We start from the raw sequence: 25,499 nt of genomic DNA, 5'->3' as shown, positions 1-25,499 counted from the left end.
AAATCCCCAATAATTTCTAAATTAAATAATTGTACTAGGATTGAAATGTTTAATTATACCAGGTTGTAAAAGTAAAATTTAGGCATTTTGAAAAAAAAAATGTTTACTGACAGTTAACTGAAACACTATTACAAGTCAGTTTTGTGAGTGTTACCACATATATCAATTACATCTCTCCACCTTTGCTGCAAACTTTCAGTCCTGTCACGTTAAAATAACTTTTAAGAAAGCTTGGTAGCTCATAACTGTGTTTTAAATATGGCTCTGTAATGTAATGTAAATGGGAAATAAATGGTAAGCAGTTGACGTCATATCTGGACTGTAAGATAGATGAAGCAGAACCTTCTTGTCCAGATTGCCAACTTCAATAAGCTCATCTTTGTGGTGAACATCGGATATTATCAATTTTTAAGCTTGCGGAAAAACTGAATTTTTTTTCTTTTTTTGTAATTTTCGGGAGGTCAACCGTACATTATCTTCTATCAGTTGCAGCAGAATGTCATTATCACTGACTAAATGGAGAGAAACCTTTAAGAGAGAAACCTTTATCTTTAAATTTTTGAACCAATCATAACCTGTGTCTTTGCCAAATGTCACGCAGATGAAAATGTGAGGCTTTGTTGCATTTTAACGATTTTTGAAGTCATACAGCAAGAGCACTCGAAAGTGTTTTTTCGAATGTTTTACCTTACCAGATGTTTCCTGATACCTTTATTTTTCATGAAATATATAATGAAATGACACCTAGGCAAGGACAATGCACTCGACTTGTGCAACGTTTGATGCGGGTGTATACATTTTTTACCAGTCGTCTTTAAAAAAAATTGAAATACGTAAAATTCTCTTATAAAACCTGATATAAGTNGCCACCAATAAAACTCAACTGCCTAACCTATAACCAAAGTCTCCTTTTAATTTGTTTTTAAAAAAGAGCGCTTGACAAACTTGCCCCGCATGCCGAAGTTGCCCCGATCTCCCCTAAGTGTTTGTTTTAATTTCGCAACAGTTTTTGTACTTACTTAATATCAGGTGTTTATTCCCTATACTAAATCAGAACTTTTAACATATATAAAATAATGATGCAAAGTTAATTTGTTAATAATTTAAGAAAAATAATAATTGATATATAATTAACAATAGGAAATTGTGAGTCTTACCGTCGGAAGAATAAGAATTATAGTTTGGAAATCTTTATAAAAAGTAAGAGTATAAATATTAACACCTGACACAAAAATCCATTCTGATGTTGTACTGGCGATATGGTAGTCATATCCCTAAAAAGTATATGAAATTTTAATATAATTTCAAACTTATTATGAAAGAAAAGGTTTGTCTTACTTTATCATCCGAGGTCCATAGAGGAATATCTTTAAGAGGTCTATCAAACAAATAAAGTGATAATACCAGAAAGATAATACCAGCTATATAATATCAAGGAGCAGATTTAAATAAATAATTTTATCGAGATCGGCATCAGATGATGTTCTGAAACTAAACCATTCGAATGCTTCGTTGATTACTCAAATGAGCATCTGTATATTTGTGAGTGCTGTCTGACACTGGAGCTCACGTGTTAAAATTTTAATAAAAGTGTAAAATCAAGGGTTCGAGCTTTGATTCTAACGCTCATAAAAACTGCAAAAAAACTTACAAAAAATCGGAAATAATAAATTTATTAGTGAAGCGAAAAAAAAATGTTTCTGTATAATCTTGCGGAGGGATATTAAGCAGAGGTTCTGTGTCAGACTTACAAGAATTCGAAACAATAGTTAAATACGAGCAGGAGTTTCAAAGCGCGATTAATTTCTTCTGATCGAATAAAACGCGGTGTCGAATTTGACCCTTAGTAGCCTGAAATTGTCTGTTATCTTCCTGAATACAGAAAACCGACCAGTAGGAAAGCTAGAAATCCAGGTATGAAATCTTTTAAAGACCTAGATCTCAAGAACAGGGACGAACTTTCGTTTGTCTCCAGTTGTGACTTATTTGTCTGGTCTTCATTGTTCTAAATACGGTTTTTTCATCCTAACTTTATCATACTGCATTGAACTGTTTTGATTCTGAACGCTTTCTCAGGAGACACCTATAGACTTATTTCGAATTACCGCCCCAAGGCCATAGACCAGGGGTGGCCAACCTGCGGCACGCGAGCCACATACGGCTCTTCGAAGGATTATTTGTGGCTCTCGATAAAGGTACCCGAGTTCCCTTTTTATTTTTGTGTTATTATATTTTAAAAAAATTATTATCGTCCGTATGTGTTTCAAAATGTCTTTTAAATTACTAACAACAAATATGAAAGATTAAGTGCAACGTTGTAACAAATTTCATTTCCGTCCAAGTGAAGAATGATATGACTCATCGAAAACTGCGCGAACGAACATAAACAGTGGCGTAATCGTCTGTTATCGACCGACTCCAGACCGAATTTGAATTTGTAAACTGTCATTGCAATGGACAGTTGACATTGTGCTCTGGAGGAAACAATTTGTATCACTCTTGCTACGGATATATTTTGTAATCTGGAATTTTTTGCATACCTTTAATTGCGGCTCGCGAAAAAATTTCTAATTTTGAAAAATGGCTCGGACTATCAAGGAGCTTGGCCACCCCTGCCATAGACTACACTCCAGCTCTAACAAGACACACTATAGAATTTAATATTTAGCCTAAATAAACAGCCTTTGTAACTGCAGCTGTCTTCTTCACTTCCAGTCACACGATATTTGATAAATTTTATTATTTGTTTATCTGTCATTCGGCGACCTCACAATTTAATGCATAGATCTAGGCTCCAGTTATATAAATTCGACTAACACAGTTGACAGATGAAACAAGCGTACTGTCAAAATAAATTGTGTAGATGTGGATCGGATTGGCCCACTATTAGTTTTTTCTTTGCAGTGCCAAACGTGCTAAAGGTGGAGAATTTTGATATTAATGTGTTATACAGAAATATCTTTGGCAAGAATCGAAATGTTACGATACAAAATTAGCTTACATTTTGACTGTTAAATATCTGTACAAAGTGAAGTGAAAGTGGAAGTTATTGATTACGCAGTAAATTAAGTATCAGTTTATCTTTTTGCTAATTTCAACCGCAAGACAGCCTTAAATACTTTACTTCACTTTCCTCATGTGAAATTGAATCAGCAATGTTACCTTCTATTTAAATTACTTTATAAATTTGTATTCATATAAAAATTAATTCAAATGTTTAAAAAGGATACTAGAAATTCCTGTCACATTCACTAAAACAGATAAGTAAAGTCTGAAACGAGCCATTTGCGAAGAGCAAAAATCCGGAACCATTCTGTAACTGATTTTTGTTTGAATGCTCGTATAAACGAGTGCTGATGCGAACCATAAATTTGCACCTAGCATATGAATCGGAAGAAGAACAGTTTCCTGTGCAAAAAAACTAATGTTAAAATATATAGAAACTGAATTAATCGAATCACATATATTTTTAGATACTTATTTAGAACATATAATAAATTAATTTACCTGAAAATTTGCTACCATCGACATTCCTAGTGCAATGGGAAACTATAAGAGAAATGATTGATGGTTCAGTTTTTTAATTTCATCCAAGTTTTGTATATTCGAATACTTTTCAAAAATTTCAATCAAGTGCAGGTATCGTATATAGAATAGTAGCCAGTCTGTAAAGGAATAAAGTAATTAGTACATACAAAATAGAAAGTATATAAGTGTATTAGTACTTACTGAAAATGCTCGTGATATTAAGCATTTGTCCGAAAAGAGTATATTCTGGAGGAGTAGTCCCTGTGTCACTTATGTATGGCACAGAAGATCGTACGTGATTCAGGTGAATCGCTATACCTAATCTGTAAATAGTAATAACATTTAAAAAGTTCAATAATTGACTACCAGATTGTAATTTTATCGCCTTACATCACTTAATCGATTAGTTACTACAGGCGTTTATCGGTGTGCTTAAACTCCCGAAGTTTATAACCATCTTCGGAAGTTTTATCTCTAACCTATAGATAAAGATAAGAAGCAATGATGACTGAAACTGTTAGACAATAACCAGTAAAATTTTAAAATTTGATAAATAAATAGCCGAAATATAATAAAGTTTTAAAAACAAGGAATTGTCGCATGTTTGACGATGGTGGTGCCACAACACGCCTATTTTTATTGCTAAACGTCTTCTACCAAATGCTCCAGTGATTAATAAGATTAACGTAATTAATGGAGTGGCCAATTATATGAAACAGAAAAAATAATGGATTATGAAGAAAAAAACTCACATATTATTGGTCGGCTAACGGTTTCTCTGTATTGTATAATGGCAAAACAGCACATTACAAGTATTCTTTTCTCATGAGCCGTTGATCTGCAACGCAATCGCGTCAGCCTGTACGCGTGATGAAAAATGAAAAATCGATTTGCACTATTCGTGAAAAATTACAGGGGTTGCATATAGGCGGATATAATAAATTTCCGATTATGTAACTGGTATATAAAATAATTTGAATTTTCTATTACAGTAAGACCTTGTTAACGCGGGGGTGCATTCCTAGACGACAGGGTAAATACGGATAGGGGAGACGCGATAAAAAATAAACAAATTTTTCTTTGATTTTAAGTTATTTTTATATTGATTTGCATATGTTAAATAGCATATAAACATACAAAAATATAAAATTCATTTTTGTGAGGAAGGTCCTGACTTTTCTGAAATTCTTGTTCTTTGCAATGAAGTCGTAAAGTTTCATCTGTCTATTTTCTTTCTATCCTTAAGCAAATGTCGGTAGCGGAAGATCACATTCAAAACGCTTCGTTTTGCTTTTTCACTTCTTTCAAAATCTGGATCATTCGCTACAATTTGATCAACGATTTCAGTTATTGTTTTCAAATTTTTAAAAAGGAAATCCGTAGAGAAATTTTTTGGATTTTTCGTTTTCATTATCATTATTTTCCAGTTCTTCTACACGGATTTGTTGTTTTGCCAGTTCTTGAATTTCGTCGTTGGTAATTCTTTAACCAGAAACTTGCGGTATCTCCTCAACATTCTTCTTGTCTACATCTCCTAGTTCAGCTTTATCGATTAGGTTGACAATTTGGTCGACCTAACGATACAGAGATGGGCTCTTCTCGTTGAGAATTCTTGGATACATTCAGCCATAACTTCTTCCACACTTCGTTCGTGCGTTTACCAGTTAATTCTTGCCAAGCCAAGTCGATATTTCCTATGGAATCCATATTGTGATATTTTTTCCAAATTTGCATTAAACTAACATAGATTTAACCAAAGTACATTTTACCACCTTTATCTGATTGGTTCGTGTTTGCAAATAATCGTATTATATACGAATAGATGAAATGCCGCGATAAATTAAATCGGCGTAAATTTTGAGCTTTGTTTTAGGCTTCGAGCAGACCGCGTTATAACGAATCAGCGTTAAGCGGAGTTTTGCTGTATTTGTTTCTTAATTATAAATATAAGTAAAATGTACGATTTATTAGTTAAAAAAAAACCTTGTAGCTCCGTATCAAATTGTACTTACGTAGTGAAAAAAGTTCCAAAAGTAACAATAGGTACTGCAGCAACAAGTAAGTGAGGTCTTATAAACGGCATAACCAGCTTAGTTTACTGTTAAAAGAATTTTATATAATTATTTCTAATAATTTCGTTATATGCTAATTTATTAAAGTATAAAAATATTACATTCAACGTTACATTGTATTTTNTATGAAACACAGCTTGCAGTCGATATATGTTCAGATCGGAATTATAATTACTTTAACAGTTAAAATTGTACGTGGAATTTTCACGATTGAATGTAAATTTTAATATTTAATAAAACTTATTAAATTTCATATTAACTGTTTCAAGTGTGATTGCAGAATCGACACCACGTCATGTGCCACGTCAAAATGACACTACTATGTCTCTAGAACCTGAGAAATCGCAATAGCGACAGCGGTCACGTTCGTAAGCAGTGGGATTCGGGATTGAGGCGGTTCAAAAGACTCAATGTAATAAAATTCATTAAATTTAAATCTAGGTTGTTTCGACACCGTGTTTTGCGAATATATTGGACTTTTGAACTCACATTTGAGTTATAAATAAACACTTGGCTTTATTTTCATCATTTTAGTTGATACGTGACAACAGCACGTTTCGGGCATAAATCCCCATTATTCTTTAGATGGATGTCGCAGTTTCTATAATTGAAATAAATAAATAATTTTACTAAATTATTGATTTAGTTTATTTTAGCGATAAGAAATTTTAATACTTACGAAACTATTCGTGTTCAAAGTATTTGAAATTAGTTGATACAAGAGAAAGAAGAAATTCAACCTGATGACATAGTATGAACATGAAGACTACAGAATCGAACAAGAACTGTGTTGCCTGCGAATAACCGAACACAGCGCACTTCTTCAATATCTCATTTACACTCATATTCATATTACAGTTTTGTTTTCTATTCGCGTGTAACGCCTATTCGAAAGCCAATACGATGTTTCCTGTTGTGATTTCCTCTACCTCTACTAAAAAGACAACATTTACTGTTTCTTAGTGCCTTCAATTTATAAAGCAAACAACCGGAATAGAGTAGAGATTTATGTAAAAATTAATATAAACAGAAATATTCAATATTACCATAAATAATAATAATTTATAATAGTAGCGCACGCACGCAACTTGATTAACAGATATCGATTTTTTTTTTATTCAATTGTGTTTTGCGGAGAGTCTATTGTTTAATATCAAACTGCTTTAAATGCATATTTTAAATGAATGCAAAACAATTCATTTATCATCCGCCGAGTATGTGTCCTGCAAACAATACGGAATAAAATTACTTTAAAAGTTTCTTGATTAATAACGAACTTTTTATTTCATTTTACTAAAAGATGTAAGAAGTACTATATAATCGTTAAAAACAGAAATAAAGTAAGATTTCATATATCACGCAATAATAATCAAGTTCTTGTATTACTTTGAAATACAGTAGAGTGTCGTTTATCCGAATTAATTGGGGACTGGGGTTGTTCGGATAACTCATTTTCGGATAACCGATTATAGATAAAATATATTAACTTATCCCATGTTGAAATTTTCCTCCGTTGCGTGTCGCTTCGCGTTGAATTTTCGTCGATGTTAAGCCTAATGTTAACTATTTAAAATAATAATCGTGGCTATTATATTGTTAAAAATTATTTTTATATTTTTTACAAACAAAATAAATATATTGAAAAATATAAAAACAAAAAATGTTATACTTTAGAAGTTGATATAGTATCAAAAACGTTCGATTCAGCATGACACACAGTGCTCAGAAAAACACCACACATAAGTGACAGTGCTGCCAGCTAAAACACATACACAAACATAAAAAATATTGAAGTAGCCCAAGATATAGCCAAAGATTGCAGCCCCACAGCTCTAGCGAAAATTTAAATTTNGCAATTCAGTTTTTGTTTAAATAAATATTTTTATTTAATTATTGGTGCCGAATCGGCACTATGGCGCGCGTGATCTCGGATTTCAATTTTCAAATTTCCCGCCAGTCGCTGTTACTAAACATAGCTGCAGCTACGGCGCGCGCTTCTTCGCTTATAATCCCGTTATTATAAAGCGAATAACTTGTAAAAGACTGATATTTAACCGGAAATAATTTAATTTCTTTCATTGGTATTTTTTAATCATTTTATAGAGAATGTTTTGTTCGAATTAAATTCGAACAAAACATTCGAATATTGGTTCGATTATAGAACGATTGTAAACGTTCCAGAAACGTTGAAAATAGTTCGTTTGATTGGACGTGAACAGGAGACGTTCAGAAATAGAATCGGGACCAGGTCTCTAATTAGTCTGGAAACGAGGGACCTAATTTCTGCATTCTGTAAAAACGGGTAAGATTGGTTATAATGTGATTATCTTAATCTTCACTATTGTTACTTTTTAAAAACCCAGCAAAGCGGGTCCTTGCAGCTAGTATATTTATAAAAATGGACATGTGTGTCTTTATATTTCACTTTTCAGCCAAAACTACACATCGCACATGAATGCTGTTTGCATGTGGTAGCAGCCCCAAGTCTTCATTCGTGCACTATGGTGGTTGCGTCTCGATAGATATAAGAGTGCGGAAGATATTAGCTTAAAAGTGGTTGAAAGTTGAAGATTTTTTATTTCGATTTTAAAAATTTTCGAATTTAAATTCGAATTGGTTCTATTATAGAACGATTGTAAACGTCCAGAAAATTTATCAAATTGAAAATAGTTCGTTTGACTGGACGTAAAAATTTTCTAATTAGTTTGGAAATGGGAGACCTAATTCTTGCATTTTATGAAAACGGGTAAGATTGGCTATAATGTAATTATCTTATTCTTCACAATGGTTACTTTTTGCCCACAAATAAAAACTAGTGATGCCACGAATAGTGATTTTGCCGAATACCGAATACCGAACATTCGGCTACGCTCTTGGCCGAAGCGCCGAATATTCGGCGGCCGAATGTNTGGCTATTATATTGTTAAAAATTATTTTTATATTTTTTACAAACAAAATAAATATATTGAAAAATATAAAAACAAAAAATGTTATACTTTAGAAGTTGATATAGTATCAAAAACGTTCGATTCAGCATGACACACAGTGCTCAGAAAAACACCACACATAAGTGACAGTGCTGCCAGCTAAAACACATACACAAACATAAAAAATATTGAAGTAGCCCAAGATATAGCCAAAGATTGCAGCCCCACAGCTCTAGCGAAAATTTAAATTTGCCGACTGAAATTTTATCCGATAAACGACACTCTACTGTACTTGTATATTAATAGAATTAAGATAATGCCAATCGTAATATTAATTCAATTAATTTTTGTCTGACAACAAGTCAGTGTTGAACAAATTAACTATCTTCAGTCACAATTAATATTTATTCAACCAGAATAATAAGTTTGGTTATGACAAAAAAAGTTTCATAATTGAAAGGTCCATTTTTGCTTTATATTGCTTTAATTGTACATTGCAATATTCTACCACTCTAATTCGAACCCCGTTTTCTATTTTTTCTCATACTATCTTTTAACTCTACGTCAATTCATTATCGCAGCTGGTCTCTGTGAGGACGAGTTGTAGGTTCGAAACAAAATCGTGCAATAATCTGTCATAATGCCTCTCTTTACAGACACGAATGATAAAATTCACTACAAAATTCATATTTTAAACATTAAATTGAGTCTCTACGCAACAATAGAACTTTCTTGTCGTTGAAAGTGTATTTATCGTTAACTCGTGCGGTTATTTATTTCGAGTGTTTTTTAGAGTTTTGTTTCATTTGCAGCGATTTATAAGTTTGGAAAACGATCATTCTAGATCTAATCAGCTAAACTTCACTCTCCATCAAAATTTATGGATAGATACTTCGAAAACATACGAGATTAGTTCTTCCGCTTCGGTTAAAGTGCATGGAATAACGACAGTGGTCAAAGTGACAACGAATCATTAAGCTGTGTGTCTCGTGTTTAGTTAAAGGCTGTTTAAGCGTCTATAACTGGACAAAGTATCTTATAATATTTCGGCTGATGTTATACTTATATGACATTTCATTACACAATAATGAACTACGGAAGAAAACATCTTCCACGTTGAACGCCTATGAAACACAGCTTGCAGTCGATATATGTTCAGATCGGAATTATAATTACTTTAACAGTTAAAATTGTACGTGGAATTTTCACGATTGAATGTAAATTTTAATATTTAATAAAACTTATTAAATTTCATATTAACTGTTTCAAGTGTGATTGCAGAATCGACACCACGTCATGTGCCACGTCAAAATGACACTACTATGTCTCTAGAACCTGAGAAATCGCAATAGCGACAGCGGTCACGTTCGTAAGCAGTGGGATTCGGGATTGAGGCGGTTCAAAAGACTCAATGTAATAAAATTCGTTAAATTTAAATCTAGGTTGTTTCGACACCGTGTTTTGCGAATATATTGGACTTTTGAACTCACATTTGAGTTATAAATAAACAGTTGGCTTTATTTCCATCATTTTAGTTGATACGTGACAACAGCACGTTTCGGGCATAAATCCCCATTATTCTTTAGATGGATGTCGCAGTTTCTATAATTTACTAAATTATTGATTTAGTTTATTTTAGCGATAAGAAATTTTAATACTTACGAAACTATTCGTGTTCAAAGTATTTGAAATTAGTTGATACAAGAGAAAGAAGAAATTCAACCTGATGACATAGTATGAACATGAAGACTACAGAATNTTTGCTTAAAGCGTCTCATTATTTTTATTTAATTATTGGTGCCGAATCGGCACTATGGCGCGCGTGATCTCGGATTTCAATTTTCAAATTTCCCGCCAGTCGCTGTTACTAAACATAGCTGCAGCTACGGCGCGCGCTTCTTCGCTTATAATCCCGTTATTATAAAGCGAATAACTTGTAAAAGACTGATATTTAACCGGAAATAATTTAATTTCTTTCATTGGTATTTTTTAATCATTTTATAGAGAATGTTTTGTTCGAATTAAATTCGAACAAAACATTCGAATATTGGTTCGATTATAGAACGATTGTAAACGTTCCAGAAACGTTGAAAATAGTTCGTTTGATTGGACGTGAACAGGAGACGTTCAGAAATAGAATCGGGACCAGGTCTCTAATTAGTCTGGAAACGAGGGACCTAATTTCTGCATTCTGTAAAAACGGGTAAGATTGGTTATAATGTGATTATCTTAATCTTCACTATTGTTACTTTTTAAAAACCCAGCAAAGCGGGTCCTTGCAGCTAGTATATTTATAAAAATGGACATGTGTGTTTTTATATTTCACTTTTCAGCCAAAACTACACATCGCACATGAATGCTGTTTGCATGTGGTAGCAGCCCCAATTCTTCATTCGTGCACTATGGTGGTTGCGTCTCGATAGCTATAAGAGTGCGGGAGATATTAGCTTGAAAGTGGTTGAAAGTTGAAGATTTTCTATTTCGATTTTAAAAATTCTCGAATTTAAATTCGAATTGGTTCTATTATAGAACGATTGTAAACGTTCCAGAAAATTTATCAAATTGAAAATAGTTCGTTTGACTAGACGTAAAAATTTTCTAATTAGTTTGGAAATAGGAGACCTAATTCTTGCATTCTATGAAAACTGGTAAGATTGGCTATAATGTAATTATCTTAATCTNACAAATGCGTATAACTTAATTAAAGAAATATATGCAATTTCAGAAAACACATATATGAAAATCTATCAAAAAAAGTTAGCTAGTAATAATTAATATCGAGAAAAAAAATAAAACTTTTAAGGTAAGGTAATTTCTGTGGTAAAAAGTGAGGTAAGCGATCACGTGACGCCTGTCTCCCCATCGTCTGTAACCAGAACGGACGAGGGTGAAATAAAAGTGGAAATACCAGTAGAAGTAAAAACAAACATCGACACCAATCTAGGACTATAAACTTGACCGGAAGTGAAGATGAAACACGACACTTTGTAATTGTCAATGTCTCAAAATCCTGCTCATCCGACGGTCGCAAACCGATCGTGGTTCAGCTCGTGTCCGCAACACCCGGACATAAATCAAACTTCGTAATCATTACATCATGAGTTGCATCAGCCAGTTCTCACGCGATATACGTATAAATAGCGGTTCTATCCGATCATGAGGACGGACATCACAAACAGACATCGATTCCGCCATAATCATTGAGAAGCTCCCGCCGCCCAACTCCCGTCTTCTTATGAAATCCGACGATAGCCGACCTCCACGAAGATCCACGATCGGTTTGCGATCATCGGATGGGCAGGATNCCATAATCATTGAGAAGCTCCTGCCACCCAACTCCCGTCTTCTTATGAAATCCGACGATAGCCGACTTCCACGAAGATCCACGATCGGTTTGCGACCATCGGATGAACAGGATTCCGAGACATTGAAACTTTCTCAGAAATATTTTGGCTAAAACGTTTGTAAGCTCTGTTTCTCGGTTCAAGAATCGGATGTATCGATAACTTTACTGCCATCTTCTGGCCGTCATCGTGGTTCGAATTACCTCATAAATTTCAGTTTTTGACAATTCTCATCATGACTAATTGTCTATTTTGATTGCGTTTCTCTGTTAAATATAAACATTGTAACACTCGTTGACTTGGAGCGAAATTTGATCGGTGTTTTCATGTTTTTAATCACGAAATTCCCGGTAATGATCCGGTTCTTTCCCTGGAGGTTTAAGTTTAGATTATAAAATTAAATTAATTGTTAATTAACTCTAATCCTTTTTGATCCTCACAATTATATTGAACTATTTCCCTACTTTACTTTGTCTTATTGTTAAAACATCACTTCAAATTGTCATGTTTTAAATTTATTCGCATATTAAAACAAAAAAAATTAGTAAATATTTATTAATAATTCTCAACCACATTTATTCGATATCTTTACATTAAAGTATAAATAAGAAGTAATTTTTCATCAGAATCAAAAAGTTTCAACAATCAGCAAACCTCAACATTCAATAAAATGAATTGTAAGTATATTTTACATATATAAAAATTAAATATTTGTGATCGGTATGTATCATATTTGTAATTAGAAAATTAATTTAATTAAAACCACTACTACTACTACAAGCTATAAATATTCGCATTATTATATTAATTGTTAAGAGTTAATTACCTTATGAATGTGCACAATCCGGAACTGTATTCTGATGTAAGAAATGTACAGTTTCATGTCTGGTACAATATCGATCTTGTGATGCTGCTTATCCCATCAATAATCAATACTGTGTTATATAACATGGTATTAACTTCATTGAGAAGAAACAATTATAGTGAATTGTTTTTCATATACGTGTCTTCTATAAATTGCTCACAATTAAAATCATATATATTTCAATAAATAAAATATTATAAAGCCGAGGAATATTAATACGCACGTGCTCTGTCAAATAGAAATTACGCGCGCTCGGTCAATTATCCACCAAATTAAAAAATTAATTAATAAAAATTTAGCGTCAAAAAACGGGTATTTTTACTTTAATCCAGTTTTACGATATGTTTGTAGTCAAATTTAATCAAAAAGCTTTAATTTTGTTATAATTTTGTTGATGATTTTAATTTTTTAATATTAGAAGGTAATTAGCATAAATTACAAAGTGTCGTGTTTCATCTTCGCTCCCGTTCAAGTTTATAGTCCTATATACGCGCCTATGTTTGTTTTTACTTCTACTGGTGTTTCCGCTTTTATTTCACCCTCGTCCGTTGTGGTTACAGACGATGGGGAGACGGGCGTCACGTGATCGCTTACCTCACTTTTTACCACAGAAATTACCGTGCGTTGAAAATTTTATTTTTTTTTTTCGATTTTAGTTTTTATTAGCTAACTTTTTTTGTAGATTCTCATATATATGTCTTTTCTGAAGTTGCAGATATTTTTTTTATTAATTTGCACGAATTTTTGTTTTTTTATTCGCATTTTATATATAAATTAAAAGAAAATTCAAAAATTAATTAAATGTTATCAGAAATGCTAAACTATAAGTGCGATGTGTGTTAGAGTACAATTCCGAATAGATATAGTCAATTATTTTGTACACATATTTGTTATTTTAATTTTTATAAATTATTTAATTTCATGCAACGCGACGCGCTCAAAATCGATTAATTACAGTCGCGCGTTATTTAAGATGGCGGCGAAACCCGATTCATTTACTTTTTCATTTCAGATGTTAATTAGAGAGTGCTATTTTAATGTAATTTTAGTCATAGTGTATGTTTATTATAATTAATAAATTTATACAAAAATAATATATATTACTGACTGTAGTTCAATGCTTACTTGGCGCAATGTAACGGTAAAATATACAAAGCAAATTAATGCAATTTTTTTATTTTTACTAATATACTGTAAATGCTTGACTACGATTAAATTCTCGATTTATACGTTTCCTCTACTACCTAACAGTATAAAATACTTGATGTAAAAATATAGAATTTTTATTTAAATAATAAAAATTCTATTTTTTTTAATTTAAATTTATTACAATAAAAACATTAATATTTTTTAAAATTTGATTTGTAAATGCAAAAAGTAAACTCTTAAAATATCAATTTACTATAAATAATTTCAACTTTCGTTTATTGACATCAGGGGCCTTATTCTGGTTTCTCACAAGCCGGTCGCTGATTGGCTAAGCTAAATGATTAGCCAATCAGTGACCGGCTTGTGAGAGACGAGACCGAAGATAGTGACCAGAATATAGCCCCAGATTTGTTAAATTTCACGAAATTGTGTTATTTTTCAACTCTATTATTTATTCTCTGGTAAATAAGAGACTCTAATAATTCTTACTAGAGTCTATTATATAGACTTTTTAGTCCTCCATTGTGAAAAACTATTGTTTTCAAAACCTTCCTTCTCTGTCAGCTGAGGGTCAAATGGCTAACAGATTGTTTACTTCCACTCAGGAAAATGTGATGGTGTCATAAAACTTTATAAAATGATTAAAAATACCAATGAAAGAAATTAAATTATTTTCAGTTAAATACCAGTTTTTTAGAAGTTATTCGCTTTATAATAACGCGATTATAAGCGAAGAAGCGCGCGCCGTAGCTGCAGCAATTTTTAGTAACAGCGACTGGCGGGAAATTTGAAAATTGAAATCCGAGATCACGCGCGCCATAGTGCCGATTCGGCACAAATAATTTAATAAAAATAATGAGACGCTTTAAGCAAAAACTGAATTGCGCATCATAAAATTGAAAAAAAAATTAGAGAGGTAATAATTTTTTCAGATTTTTCACACAATTAGAATTTTTACACGAATTATTTAAAAATCGATTGGTTCCTAATCGGCACTAGGCGCGTGCCGACGGGTTAATTAATAAAACGGAACAATATAGAACAATGAATCTAATTAGAAACACAAAACACGAACTTTACTCGATAAAAGTAAATAAGGTAGCGTTATCCCCACATGATGATAAGAGACATATATTAGAAGATGGTATTCATACAATTGCATTAGGTCATAAATTTTTTCTTATATAAATGGACTCAAGAATAAAGAGAGCTATTGATTGGGATAATTTTTCAGAACGAGAGAATTTAACAGATGATCTAATAAGAGAATTGAAAGATGAAGTTAACTGGGATTTGATTTCAATATTTCAAAAGTTATCAGAACCTTTCATAAAAGAATTTAAAGATAAAGTTAATTAGGATTCAATACGTCATTCACAAAAATTGTCTGAAATGTTTATTAATGAATTTAAAGATAGAGTGTACTAGAAAAAAATATCAGAACACCAAAGTCTCTCTGAAAATTTTATAATACATATGATAATAAGGTAAATTGGAAACTCATCGCTAAACATCAAACATTATGTTCGGAATTTATTCTAGAATATTGAGATAAAGTGGATTGTAATGCTGTATTTCGATTTCAAAATTCAGATAATGACTTTATTAGGATAAATGCTATGAAATGAAATTTAAATTCACTTATAAAATATCAAACCATATCGGAACAATTACTCGAAGTCTTAGATCCATTAAATGTATTAGACTGAAAAATAGTTGTTAAATATCAAGAATTATCTGAAGATTTTATTATTGTATGTAAGTTTGTATGCAGCAGGTAATCTCCGAAACTACTCATCCGATTTCAAAAATTCTTTCACCAATATTTAGAATGGAACTTCAGGGTGGTATATATTATTTTATTAAACATTGATATAATTTAAAAGATATAATCTAGGTTAAGGCTTTTATGTCCAACAGATGGCGCTACGAGTACGACACCCTAAGTTAGCTTTTCTGTGAGGCATTATGCTTTCCAGTGAAAATTAACTAAAGCAGATCATCTTCTATCTATTTATATAAATAAAAATGTAATGTTCGTTTGTTCCTGCCAATTCCTTTGAAATTTTGACACAACGCTGCATTCGAATACGCACGTGTTTTTATATAATATACGTGTCGAAATTCCCCCCACTGAAGGGAGATGGTTAGGATTAAGGTTTAACGTAAAGAACTCTGCTTCTATTTATACTATTTTAGATGCGGATTTTTGCGTTTTTTAATTGCGTTTTAATAGGGTATGTCAACAGAATGTATACTAAGAAGAAATTTTTCGAAAAATTCCCACCCTCCCACGGGGGAAGTGTTATAAATTTATAATAGATACATTTTGAGCCACAACAACGCGTGGCGGGGTCTGCTAGTAAAACATAAAGATAAAATTGATTGGTGTGATGCTTAAAGGAAAGCTCTTCCAACGAATTTATTGAAAATAATTATAAAAATATAGTTGTTTCGTTGTTACCTAGAATTTGAATAAACTGAACGCTATCGGTAAACTTCAAAGTACAGTAGAGCGTCGTTTATCCGAAAGTCGGTTATCCGAAAAAATTCCAGTAGGCAAATTTAAATTTTTGCTAGTGGTGTGGCGCTGCAATCTTTGGCTATATCTTGAGCTACTCCAATATTTTTTTTGTTGATGTGTGTGTTTTAGTTACCAACTCTGGTATCATGCTGAATCGAACGTTTTTGATACTAGATTAGCTTCTAAAGTATCATTTTTTTGTTTTAATATTTTTCAATATATTTATATTTGTTTGTAAAAAATAAAGAAATAATTTATAACGATGCAATAGTAACGATTATTATTTTAAAAAGTATACGTTAGGGTAAACATCGACTAAAATTCAACGCAAAACGACACGCAACGGAGAAAAATTTCAGCACGGAGATAGGTTAACATATTTTTTCGTACATAATCGGTTATCCGAAAATTAAGTTATCCGAACAACCTTAGTCCCCAATTAATTCCGGATAAACGACGCTCTATTGTACTCCAGCAAAAAGAATGAACGAGTTAGAAATTGTGAATATCCAATTCATAAAGTCAAATCGATATCAACCCATTACGGTGAAAAAACAATAGTAGTGATAGAAGATTTTCAGGTTTTCCTGCCAGAACAATTTAATAAAAAGACTGAAGAATTTGACTGAAGAAGATATTAATTTAAAGAACTAAACACACGAAAAGATTTCAGACTTTTGAGTATAAAGGTAGGAATGAATGAGGCAACACAAATAAAGAATACATTGTAGAGTTTATTCAAAAGTGAAAATTATTTTATTTTAATTCATTCAAGAAAGATTTATTTTACTTAAACTCATTTATAGAAGTAAACGGCATTTTAGGGAGTTTGAAATTTGTGTGTTTTTTTAAATTAAAATATAAGTAATTTTTAGTTCTTTTATCACTTTTTATTAATTTTTAGATTTTCATATTTATAGTGGAGCAGATCTTCCTACTACAGTACTTACACAATATTGGGTAGTTCGGCCGAACCAGATACCAAAGCTGACATGTGCTCAAAAGTGATAAGTATACATTACTACATTGAAAAGAAGTAGTCTAAAAAACAATCACTCAATCAAAACTATTGTTATAGCTCGTAGGTTTGGTGTATTTTTTCAGTTATGTGCTAAATAATTTTTCTTAGGAATGAAAATCTCTTGTGATTTGGTAATTGGCAGACATTACAGTTTCAAAACATTCTTCAAAAGTGAAGTGTTTACCTGTAATTAGTAAATTTCCATTTGGATCGACTTCATGTTTCTTTCCATTAGCTTTTAGCATAATGTATCAATAAATATTGATTGGGCAAACATGACGTGTACAGAGGTAGAATTATCTCCATTCTAAGATGCTACGAATAATTAATTGTTTTATGTGTGTGATAACCTTTTTAACTGAATAATATACTACGTTATGCGTAAAAAGTATATTTGTAATATATACAGAGAAAGCGATTAATGATTCAAAAATGCCAGTTTAAGTGGCACGATGTAGAGATGTAAATCTATGCGTGAATCGACAGCTGCTCGCGTGCAGAAGAATGTGCCCGCATGTTTATTTTCAGATTACAGGGAGAGATATCTAAATACTTATCTATTATTAAATTTGTTTTAATTGGATGTATATATTACTTACATTAATGTTATCCATAAAGACATTAATATATTTACTCTTAGACCATATACACGAGTCATCTACATATTAGACGGATTTTGCTCCTCAGATACCTGAGAAATTCGGTAACACCCCTGTCACAACAGTAAATTTTTCGTTGAAAGAATGTCTTCGAAGATAATGTTACTTTCTTCAGTTGTGTGCAGATAGTGTTTTGAGAATTGCCACAGACTTATACAATAAAGATGTGGAATGTTAAAAGCAAGAATGTGTCAATATGATGTCTCATGAAACGTTTATACTTGTAACTACATACCGAAGTTTTACGGAGTAAGTAATTTATTTTCGTTGGTAACTTTTCGCGTTTTCTTGTAAATTCTTATAAATACATTACAGAACATATATTTTATTGCTAATAAATTAATAATTGAAAGTATTTTTTTAATTTCGAATTTATGATAATTCTGTCTACTGTTGTATACTCTATATAAGAGTTTAAATAAACTATTTTTATATAAAGTAATGATAGTAGGCTGTATTGTAACAATATACAATCTACTGAAAATTATATTGTCCATTGTATAGAACATCTGATACTAATTGGGCTAAAATTTGAAAAACTATAGACCTATAAATTCCCACTGTCGTTTGTTGCTGTCCGTCTTTCCTTAATTTCGTGAAGACAGTTAAACAGACATTCAAAAGCGTAGAAGTTAATATGAAACTATATAGATATATTCAGAATAGTACTGGAAAGGATACACAGTAGTTTGTAAATTACGACTATGTGTCTGTGTAAAAATTGTTGAATTCTTCTCAAGCAATAAAATGCGAAATTTAGTATAAAATTGTTTTTAGTCAGATTTATTATAACCTACATATTTCTATGCTAAAAGAGTTTATTTATTCATAGGCTTTACAAAAGATACAGGTACTTGTCGAAATAAATGAGGTCATAAATTAATTTAGTTCTAAATGAATTATTTATTGAGGGATCACACGATGTCTTATTATAGTATTTATCGATTAACATTTTGCAAATATTTTTGTGATAAATTATATCGGTTGGCAATTTCTGCTGTTTACTTTAAAAATGGAATGCGGATAAATATGTGGAATGTTTTAATGATAGTAAAAATAGAGGAAATCATAAAAGTAGACATTATATTCACTTACCTGTACACGATAAATGCGAATGACAGTAAAATGTATTAAAAACATACAAAATTTATAAACATTCACACATTTTCAGTTCTTGTTCTATGTCAGCGTTTCTCAAAGTGGGCGATAACGCCCCCTTGTGGGCGCTGGAGGCTTTCAGGGGGCAGTATAAGGCTCAAAGAGAATTGGGGGACGTTAAGGAAATATAGAGGGGCGACGGCAGACAAATTTTATATATAAAAATTCGACGGAATATATATAAAATGTTAACATTTTATATATTTTTTATTTTTTATTGAAGGTCACAACTTGAATATTTCTAACACATTGATTTTATTTTAGCTCAGCGTTTCTCAAAGTAAGCAATAACGCCCCCTTCTGGCGCGATGAATAGATCTTTGATAGAGGCAGGGTATTGAACGGTGACCAAAGGCAAAATTGGGGCTGATAAGAGGAAACGTTGCGTTTAATGGTTTCCAGATGATGAGAACAATGTACAGTAAGGGCACAAAGTGTGAGATTCATAGAAAAGTTTTCCTAAGAATATTTCCAATCCTTTTCTCACACAAGAGAAAATGGGTTAGGAGCGTTGGGTATAACTTTATGGAACAAAGGGGGCGGTGGATCGAAAAAGTTTGAGAATCACTGTTCTATGTCATGTTTCTTTTCACACTGTAATGTTAAGAATCCAGTCATTGGTGTATTACAGTTTCCTCACATTTTTACTTTCTTTCTATAAATACTGAAACATTTTTGTAAGTACAATACTGTATTATAATTTATTATTAGTATAATAAACTAGCATAAACTACTTTATTAATGACAGGTGTTTTATTTGTAAAATAAATAGAAATACACAGTTTTTACATATTTTTTACATTTTATCTTTCCATTTAGTGTGAAGTTACAATGGTTTTTGTATAAACTGTCGAATACGTGTGATATAAATACAGTTTTATAGTAGAGTAAAAGGCTTGAAATAAGACAAGAAAAAAATACAATTATTTTTTTTTCAATTTCTAGGAAGAGTAAGACTCTTGCTCATATTCACAGTAAATGTTTCAATTCTGTAAAACTTGGTAAATTGGTAATGTGACTACTAAAAAAAATTTTGTCAAAGTTATGACCACTTAAACAGTCAATCACACTAGCAGGTGTCACTTCATATAGATCAGTGTTTCTCAACGGGGGCGATATCGCCCCCATGTGGGCGTTTTTTCATGTTCAGGGGGCGATAAGCAACAGGGAGGCGAAAAACAATTTTCTGAACAATATAGTAAAACATTATATTAAGAATAATTAGATATTTTATTCGTTATATCGTACAATAATTAAACAAATAACATTATACTAGTCACTAGTCTATTCAATGCAGTACGAATTTGGCGTTAGCCTTGTCCCTTGGCATCGGAATTTTGTAGTGAAGGGGGCGATACTACGTTGAAGGGGGCGACGATTCGTTAGAGGTTGAGAAACACTGATATAGATTATACAGTAGAGCGTCGATTATCCGAAAGTCAATCATTCGAAAGAATTCCAGTTGGCAAATTTAAATTTTCGGCAGTGCTGTGGCGCTGCAATCTTTGGCTATGTTTTGGGCTACTCAAATATTTTACGTTTTTGATACTAAATTAACTTCGGAAGTATAATTTTTTATTGTTTTTATATTTTTCAATATATTTATTTTGTTCGTACAAAAAAAAAAAAAAATTTTAACGATACAATAGTCTTCGTTAGGCTTAACATTGACGAAAATTCAACGCAAAGTGACACGCAACGGAGAAAAATGTCAAGATGGGATAAATTAATATATTTTTTTCGTATATGATCGGTTATCCGAAACATCGATCTCCCGAACAACCCCAGCACCAATTGATTCGGATAATCGACGCTCCACTATATATTGATTTAATTTTTTTGAGTAATGTTCTCTTTCTTTGCAGGTTTGCTTTTATGTAGTTTTCCATTGAAAAATTTACTCTCATGAAGTTCCTCATGAAGAACAGCTGAAATAAAAACCGCCATGTATTCAGAAACGAAAAAATAACTCGTAAAATTAACACAAATAATGTTAAGTTTTCATATCAGAAAAACAATCACATGAATTAAAACTCATTACTTCTGTTTCTTCAGTTCTTTCATTACCACTTTTACAATAAATATTTCCAACATAGATAATGGGAAACTTCATTTCAAAATTCATCAATGGCTTTCGAAAAATACAGATTCTCTGTAAGAAAAACAACGAAAATAGCACTTTGACGCAATCTGATCGTTGTTTGTCTTACAACCTTCAAGCTGTATTATCTGTTTTTAAAGTTTTTGGCATCGAACCCTTCGAAAAATGTAGCTGTTTCGAAGAAGAAAATCATGGAAAGCTACACAATAAAAAACACGTATTCTATGACTTTTACGTGAAAATGATTGAACTGTTCTTATGGTTTTCATCGTTTTATCGATTTATGTTAACATTTAGCGAACGTTCATTCTGTCACAGTTCTGTACATGTATTTGGAAAGTATTCCAAAGAAATTGGCGTCGTAATTATAATTCTAAATATCTATATCGCTGTTCAATTTTCAGTATTGAAAAGAAACAAAATTTCTTTTCATTTCATGAAAAGCACGTACAAAGATGAAAAATATTTGCTATTGCAAATGAAATTGCCTGTGATAAGATACTGGTCAATCGTATTTCTCTTCGTTTTGATTGTATCGAACTCGGTGGCAATGGTCGAGTTTTCAACAATCAAAAGATACAGTGGAAGTGAATTAGAAGCAACATTCTGCTGCATTTACTTCTGGTTTCTGCATCTGCAATTAATAGTACAGATATGTTCACTTCTTCTTATGTTTTCACTTTGGGGAATAATTCTCGTGAAGAGACTTATAAAGTTATGTGAAGAATTACAACAAATAAACACAATTTCTTTATTACTGAAAAAAGAATTACAAGAAATCTGCGAAAAGCACACAGAAATTTGGGAGATGTTTGAAATGATCAACAAGCAATGGGAAGATCTTCACGCTTTCATATATGCTCATTTTGCATACGAAACATGTTTTTTGTTGTTTGCCACGATGTTTTTTGACATGGATGTTGCAATTCGAGCATTTTACGGCTGCCTTTCGATGATGTTCCTAACAGGATGTTTTCTAGTATCATGGGGCCTTTCTTACTTGACATCTCTGGTAATTATTATGTTTAATTTTTTATAATACTAATTATCTATGTAGAGAATATAGGGTTTCTCATTTCCCGGTCTTTTGCTTGTCCCCAGATCCAGGGATAAAAGTGAACTGTTTCCCGGGATCCCGGGAAATCCCGGGATAGAATTAATTATTTTTAAGGTATACAAAATATCTTGAAATCAAATGATATAATTATTTTCCATTTTTAAAAGTAATTTTAAAGTTCTGTAACCTCCAAAATCATATTAATAATGCTGTGTAAGGTCTATAGGCCTATAATAAAAATTACCTTTAAATAACGTAGAAATTTTCACAAATAGAAAAAAATTAATTAAAGTTTGCTGGAAACTGCATACAACAACAACAAAAAAAAAGTTTTGAATTGAGTTAAAAATTAAAAAAAATGAACTTCTAATTTAGAAGGTAATTTTCGTTTTTTAAATAAAATATAATACAAAATATTGCAAACTTTTATAAGATTTTAAAAAGCAAAGATGGTCAATACTCCGATAACTCACTCTAATTCTTATTTTAGTAATGAAAAGTCTTGCCACCGAGAATGCCCTTTCCGATTCAATTGATGTGATTGGAATAGTGTTTAATGCATTTAAGAGAAGACAGATATTATGTGTTTTTTCACCTGTAGCCTGGAAGATTTCGAGTTCGTTTTCGAGATTGTAGTACTTCTTTCGCTCTCTAGTATTCTTGATTTGTCTACCTTGGCTGCTTTAATAGCGGCATCAAGCTTAGAGCTCGATAATTCGGCAATTCATTTGGCTTTAATAATCAGGTTTATGAAGAAAAACTTCATACTTGCAGACTTTGTACTCGTTTGTATCCTTGCCCAATTTGCACAATCTGGCGTCAGGCATTTATTGAAGCTACTGGGCATGGTTAAAACTCAAGACAGCGTAAGCACAATTATTCCAGATATTACAGGTTCCGACAAGTAAAGAATTTTTATAATCCTGCCATAAATAAGCTATATGTTGATTATCGACCATTTGTGACATGCTATAACGAGAAAAAATTTTAAAAAACTAATAGGTAGGTTTAAAATTAATAAATACAAATGTATTCTGACAGTGAATGAGTTAATTATGCTTTCTATTTGCAAAATTCCTCAACCTTAACACAAAATAAGAAAAAAAGTGAATTTTTAAGAAATTTGCGGGATTTCCCGGGATAAGAAACATTTCCAGGGATATTTCCCGGGTTAAAAAACAACCGGGATCCCGGAATCCCGTTTGAGAAACCCTAAGAGAATATTACGAAACTTTTGTATGATGCAAGTGTTTCGATAGACATTTCGCTATTACAGATCTCTATTTTATGGCGATCTACAAATGACTTCTTCGATCACTGTTCTTATACATTAAATTCAAAAAAGTTTAGGTTTAGTTGTATGTTGCAATGTCAGAGGTAGGAGACCAGTTTATAACTGTCTCCCCGGAAGAACATTTTATGGAATACTGACTTGCATTTATCATGACCAACAAGTGTTCAGTGCTTATATCTAATTCGCATTCAATGAGCTGTAAAGAAAAAACAACATGATTTAAATTATGATCTATAATAAATGTAAACATAATACAATTTCACGGCCTTTAATACGTTAAAAATTATCTTAAGATTAGTACTTCTTGACATTGCCTGAAGTTTGCTAATTGCAGAAACTCACCACAAAGTATGGTAAGTCTATGCAATTAGCGAACTTTTGGCTAGATCAGAAAGCATTAATTAAAGATATTATTCAGAATTGCCGGCTGGAATTGTGACAATATCACAATATGTTTTGCTCGTTATTACTGAAAATCTTCCAGAATATTTCTTACAGTTGTACATTCCATGGTATTATCATCAGCAGACGAAATATATCTAAAGCTGCCAAAATAAAAGTTATTTATTTATATACAAAGTGTAGGACAACGGTAATTAATAAGCATATATAATAAAGCTTCTATTATTATATAATTATTTTATATTTTAGATCTACGATAACTTCGTTTCCATAGAAAGATTCTCTTCAAACAACTTGTCAGTTGAATTCAAGTTCAAGGTGAGGTATAAGTGAAATGTACTTATATAGTTATAATCTTATCTCACTAATTATTAAGTTTACTATTTTAAGATAATTTGTTTCATGAAAAGATTCGGAATAAACAAAATGGGAATTTCCATTGGAGACTTCTTTTACGTTCGAAAAAATTTTGTGATTCGGGTAAGTCAGTGTATTATTGCTAATCTATTATGCAATAAACATTTGTTTTTGTTTACAGATGGCGAGTGCTTTATACTCAATTTTCCATTCTTTAGTGGAAGTAACTGGAGTGATGAAAAAACACAAATCATGTAATTTCACTTCTACATTTAATAATTCATCATTCAATAGTAGTAAATCTGTCTTTTAATAGTATTCAATCGTACACTTTTGTCCAAATGTTTAAGAAGAGTAAATGAATTAAATAATTAATTATATACAGTAGACCCCTCTATAACACTGTAGATAATTCAGTTTTATATGAATTCCATGTTGTACGGGTCACTTAGATTTCACAAATGCGTGTGCCGGGCTGTAAACGGTTCATGTATTTGTAAAATCTAAGTCACTCGTAAAACATGGAATTCATATAACACGGAACAATCTAGTGTTATAGGGAGTCTACTGTAATGTAATAAATATTTGATTAAACAGAATTATATTTTTTCAAATAAGATAAAAAACTTAGAATATATAAACATTTCGAATTGTGTAAATATATTCTACAATATATTACTAGAAAATTTATGTTTATAATAGTCTTTTATAATGCTAAATGGTTTTAATCGTATTATTATTAATAACTGAAATCATTAATTAAAGATATTATTTTCAAAGTGACGTAACTTCAGAAAATACAAATTTAAATAATTGCTTTAAATATTATTTGTTCATATGACTGCATATAATAAAAAAAGGGTGTTTAAAAAACTACACTAATAGCAAAAGAAAGAAAAAAGACTTAATGATTACATAACATTAAAAAGAATCATATTGTGATTGTTCTGTCACAGTACCTATTTCGAATCAATCACTTTCTAACCAAAAAAAAAAAAAAACACTTTTTCTGTAAAATTTCATTGTAGTATGCTTATCACT

General features: G+C 31.5%; 2 protein-coding genes across 2 annotated transcripts; one reads left to right on the top strand and one right to left on the bottom strand.

The window, feature by feature from the left end:
• Nucleotides 1-1,157: 1,157 nt before the first annotated feature.
• LOC111614108 (DNA damage-regulated autophagy modulator protein 1-like) lies at nt 1,158-17,403 on the bottom strand (the record flags this gene model as incomplete). The annotated part of the gene is made up of 4 exons (XM_023355485.1): nt 17,360-17,403; nt 3,730-3,851; nt 1,339-1,421; nt 1,158-1,274 (listed from the first exon to the last, which is right to left on the bottom strand). Coding segments are annotated over exons 1-4 (366 nt in total), but the record flags the coding sequence as incomplete, so codon positions are not given.
• A 549-nt stretch (nt 17,404-17,952) lies between these two features.
• On the top strand, nt 17,953-24,434 carry LOC111614107. The gene is made up of 3 exons (XM_023355484.1): nt 17,953-18,338; nt 21,113-22,360; nt 24,351-24,434. Exons 2-3 carry the CDS (start codon nt 21,347-21,349, stop codon nt 24,432-24,434), a joined length of 1,098 nt encoding a protein of 365 aa, XP_023211252.1. The 5' UTR covers nt 17,953-18,338; nt 21,113-21,346.
• Nucleotides 24,435-25,499: the final 1,065 nt, after the last annotated feature.

This window comes from Centruroides sculpturatus, unplaced genomic scaffold (genome assembly GCF_000671375.1).
Source record: "Centruroides sculpturatus isolate CEXI.00-Female unplaced genomic scaffold, Cexi_2.0 scaffold1783, whole genome shotgun sequence".
Taxonomy (NCBI): Eukaryota; Metazoa; Arthropoda; class Arachnida; order Scorpiones; family Buthidae; genus Centruroides; species Centruroides sculpturatus.
Note: the sequence above shows the minus strand (reverse complement) of the source record. Positions and strands in the feature narration are given on the sequence as shown.

Coding starts and splice junctions, on each gene's coding strand:
- LOC111614107 (XM_023355484.1), top strand. CDS start 21,347: ATGGGAAACTTCATTTCAAAATTCATCAATGGCTTTCGAAAAATACAG. Junction 22,361..24,350: donor TTTCTTACTTGACATCTCTG/GTAATTATTATG, acceptor TTTATATTTTAG/ATCTACGATAACTTCGTTTC.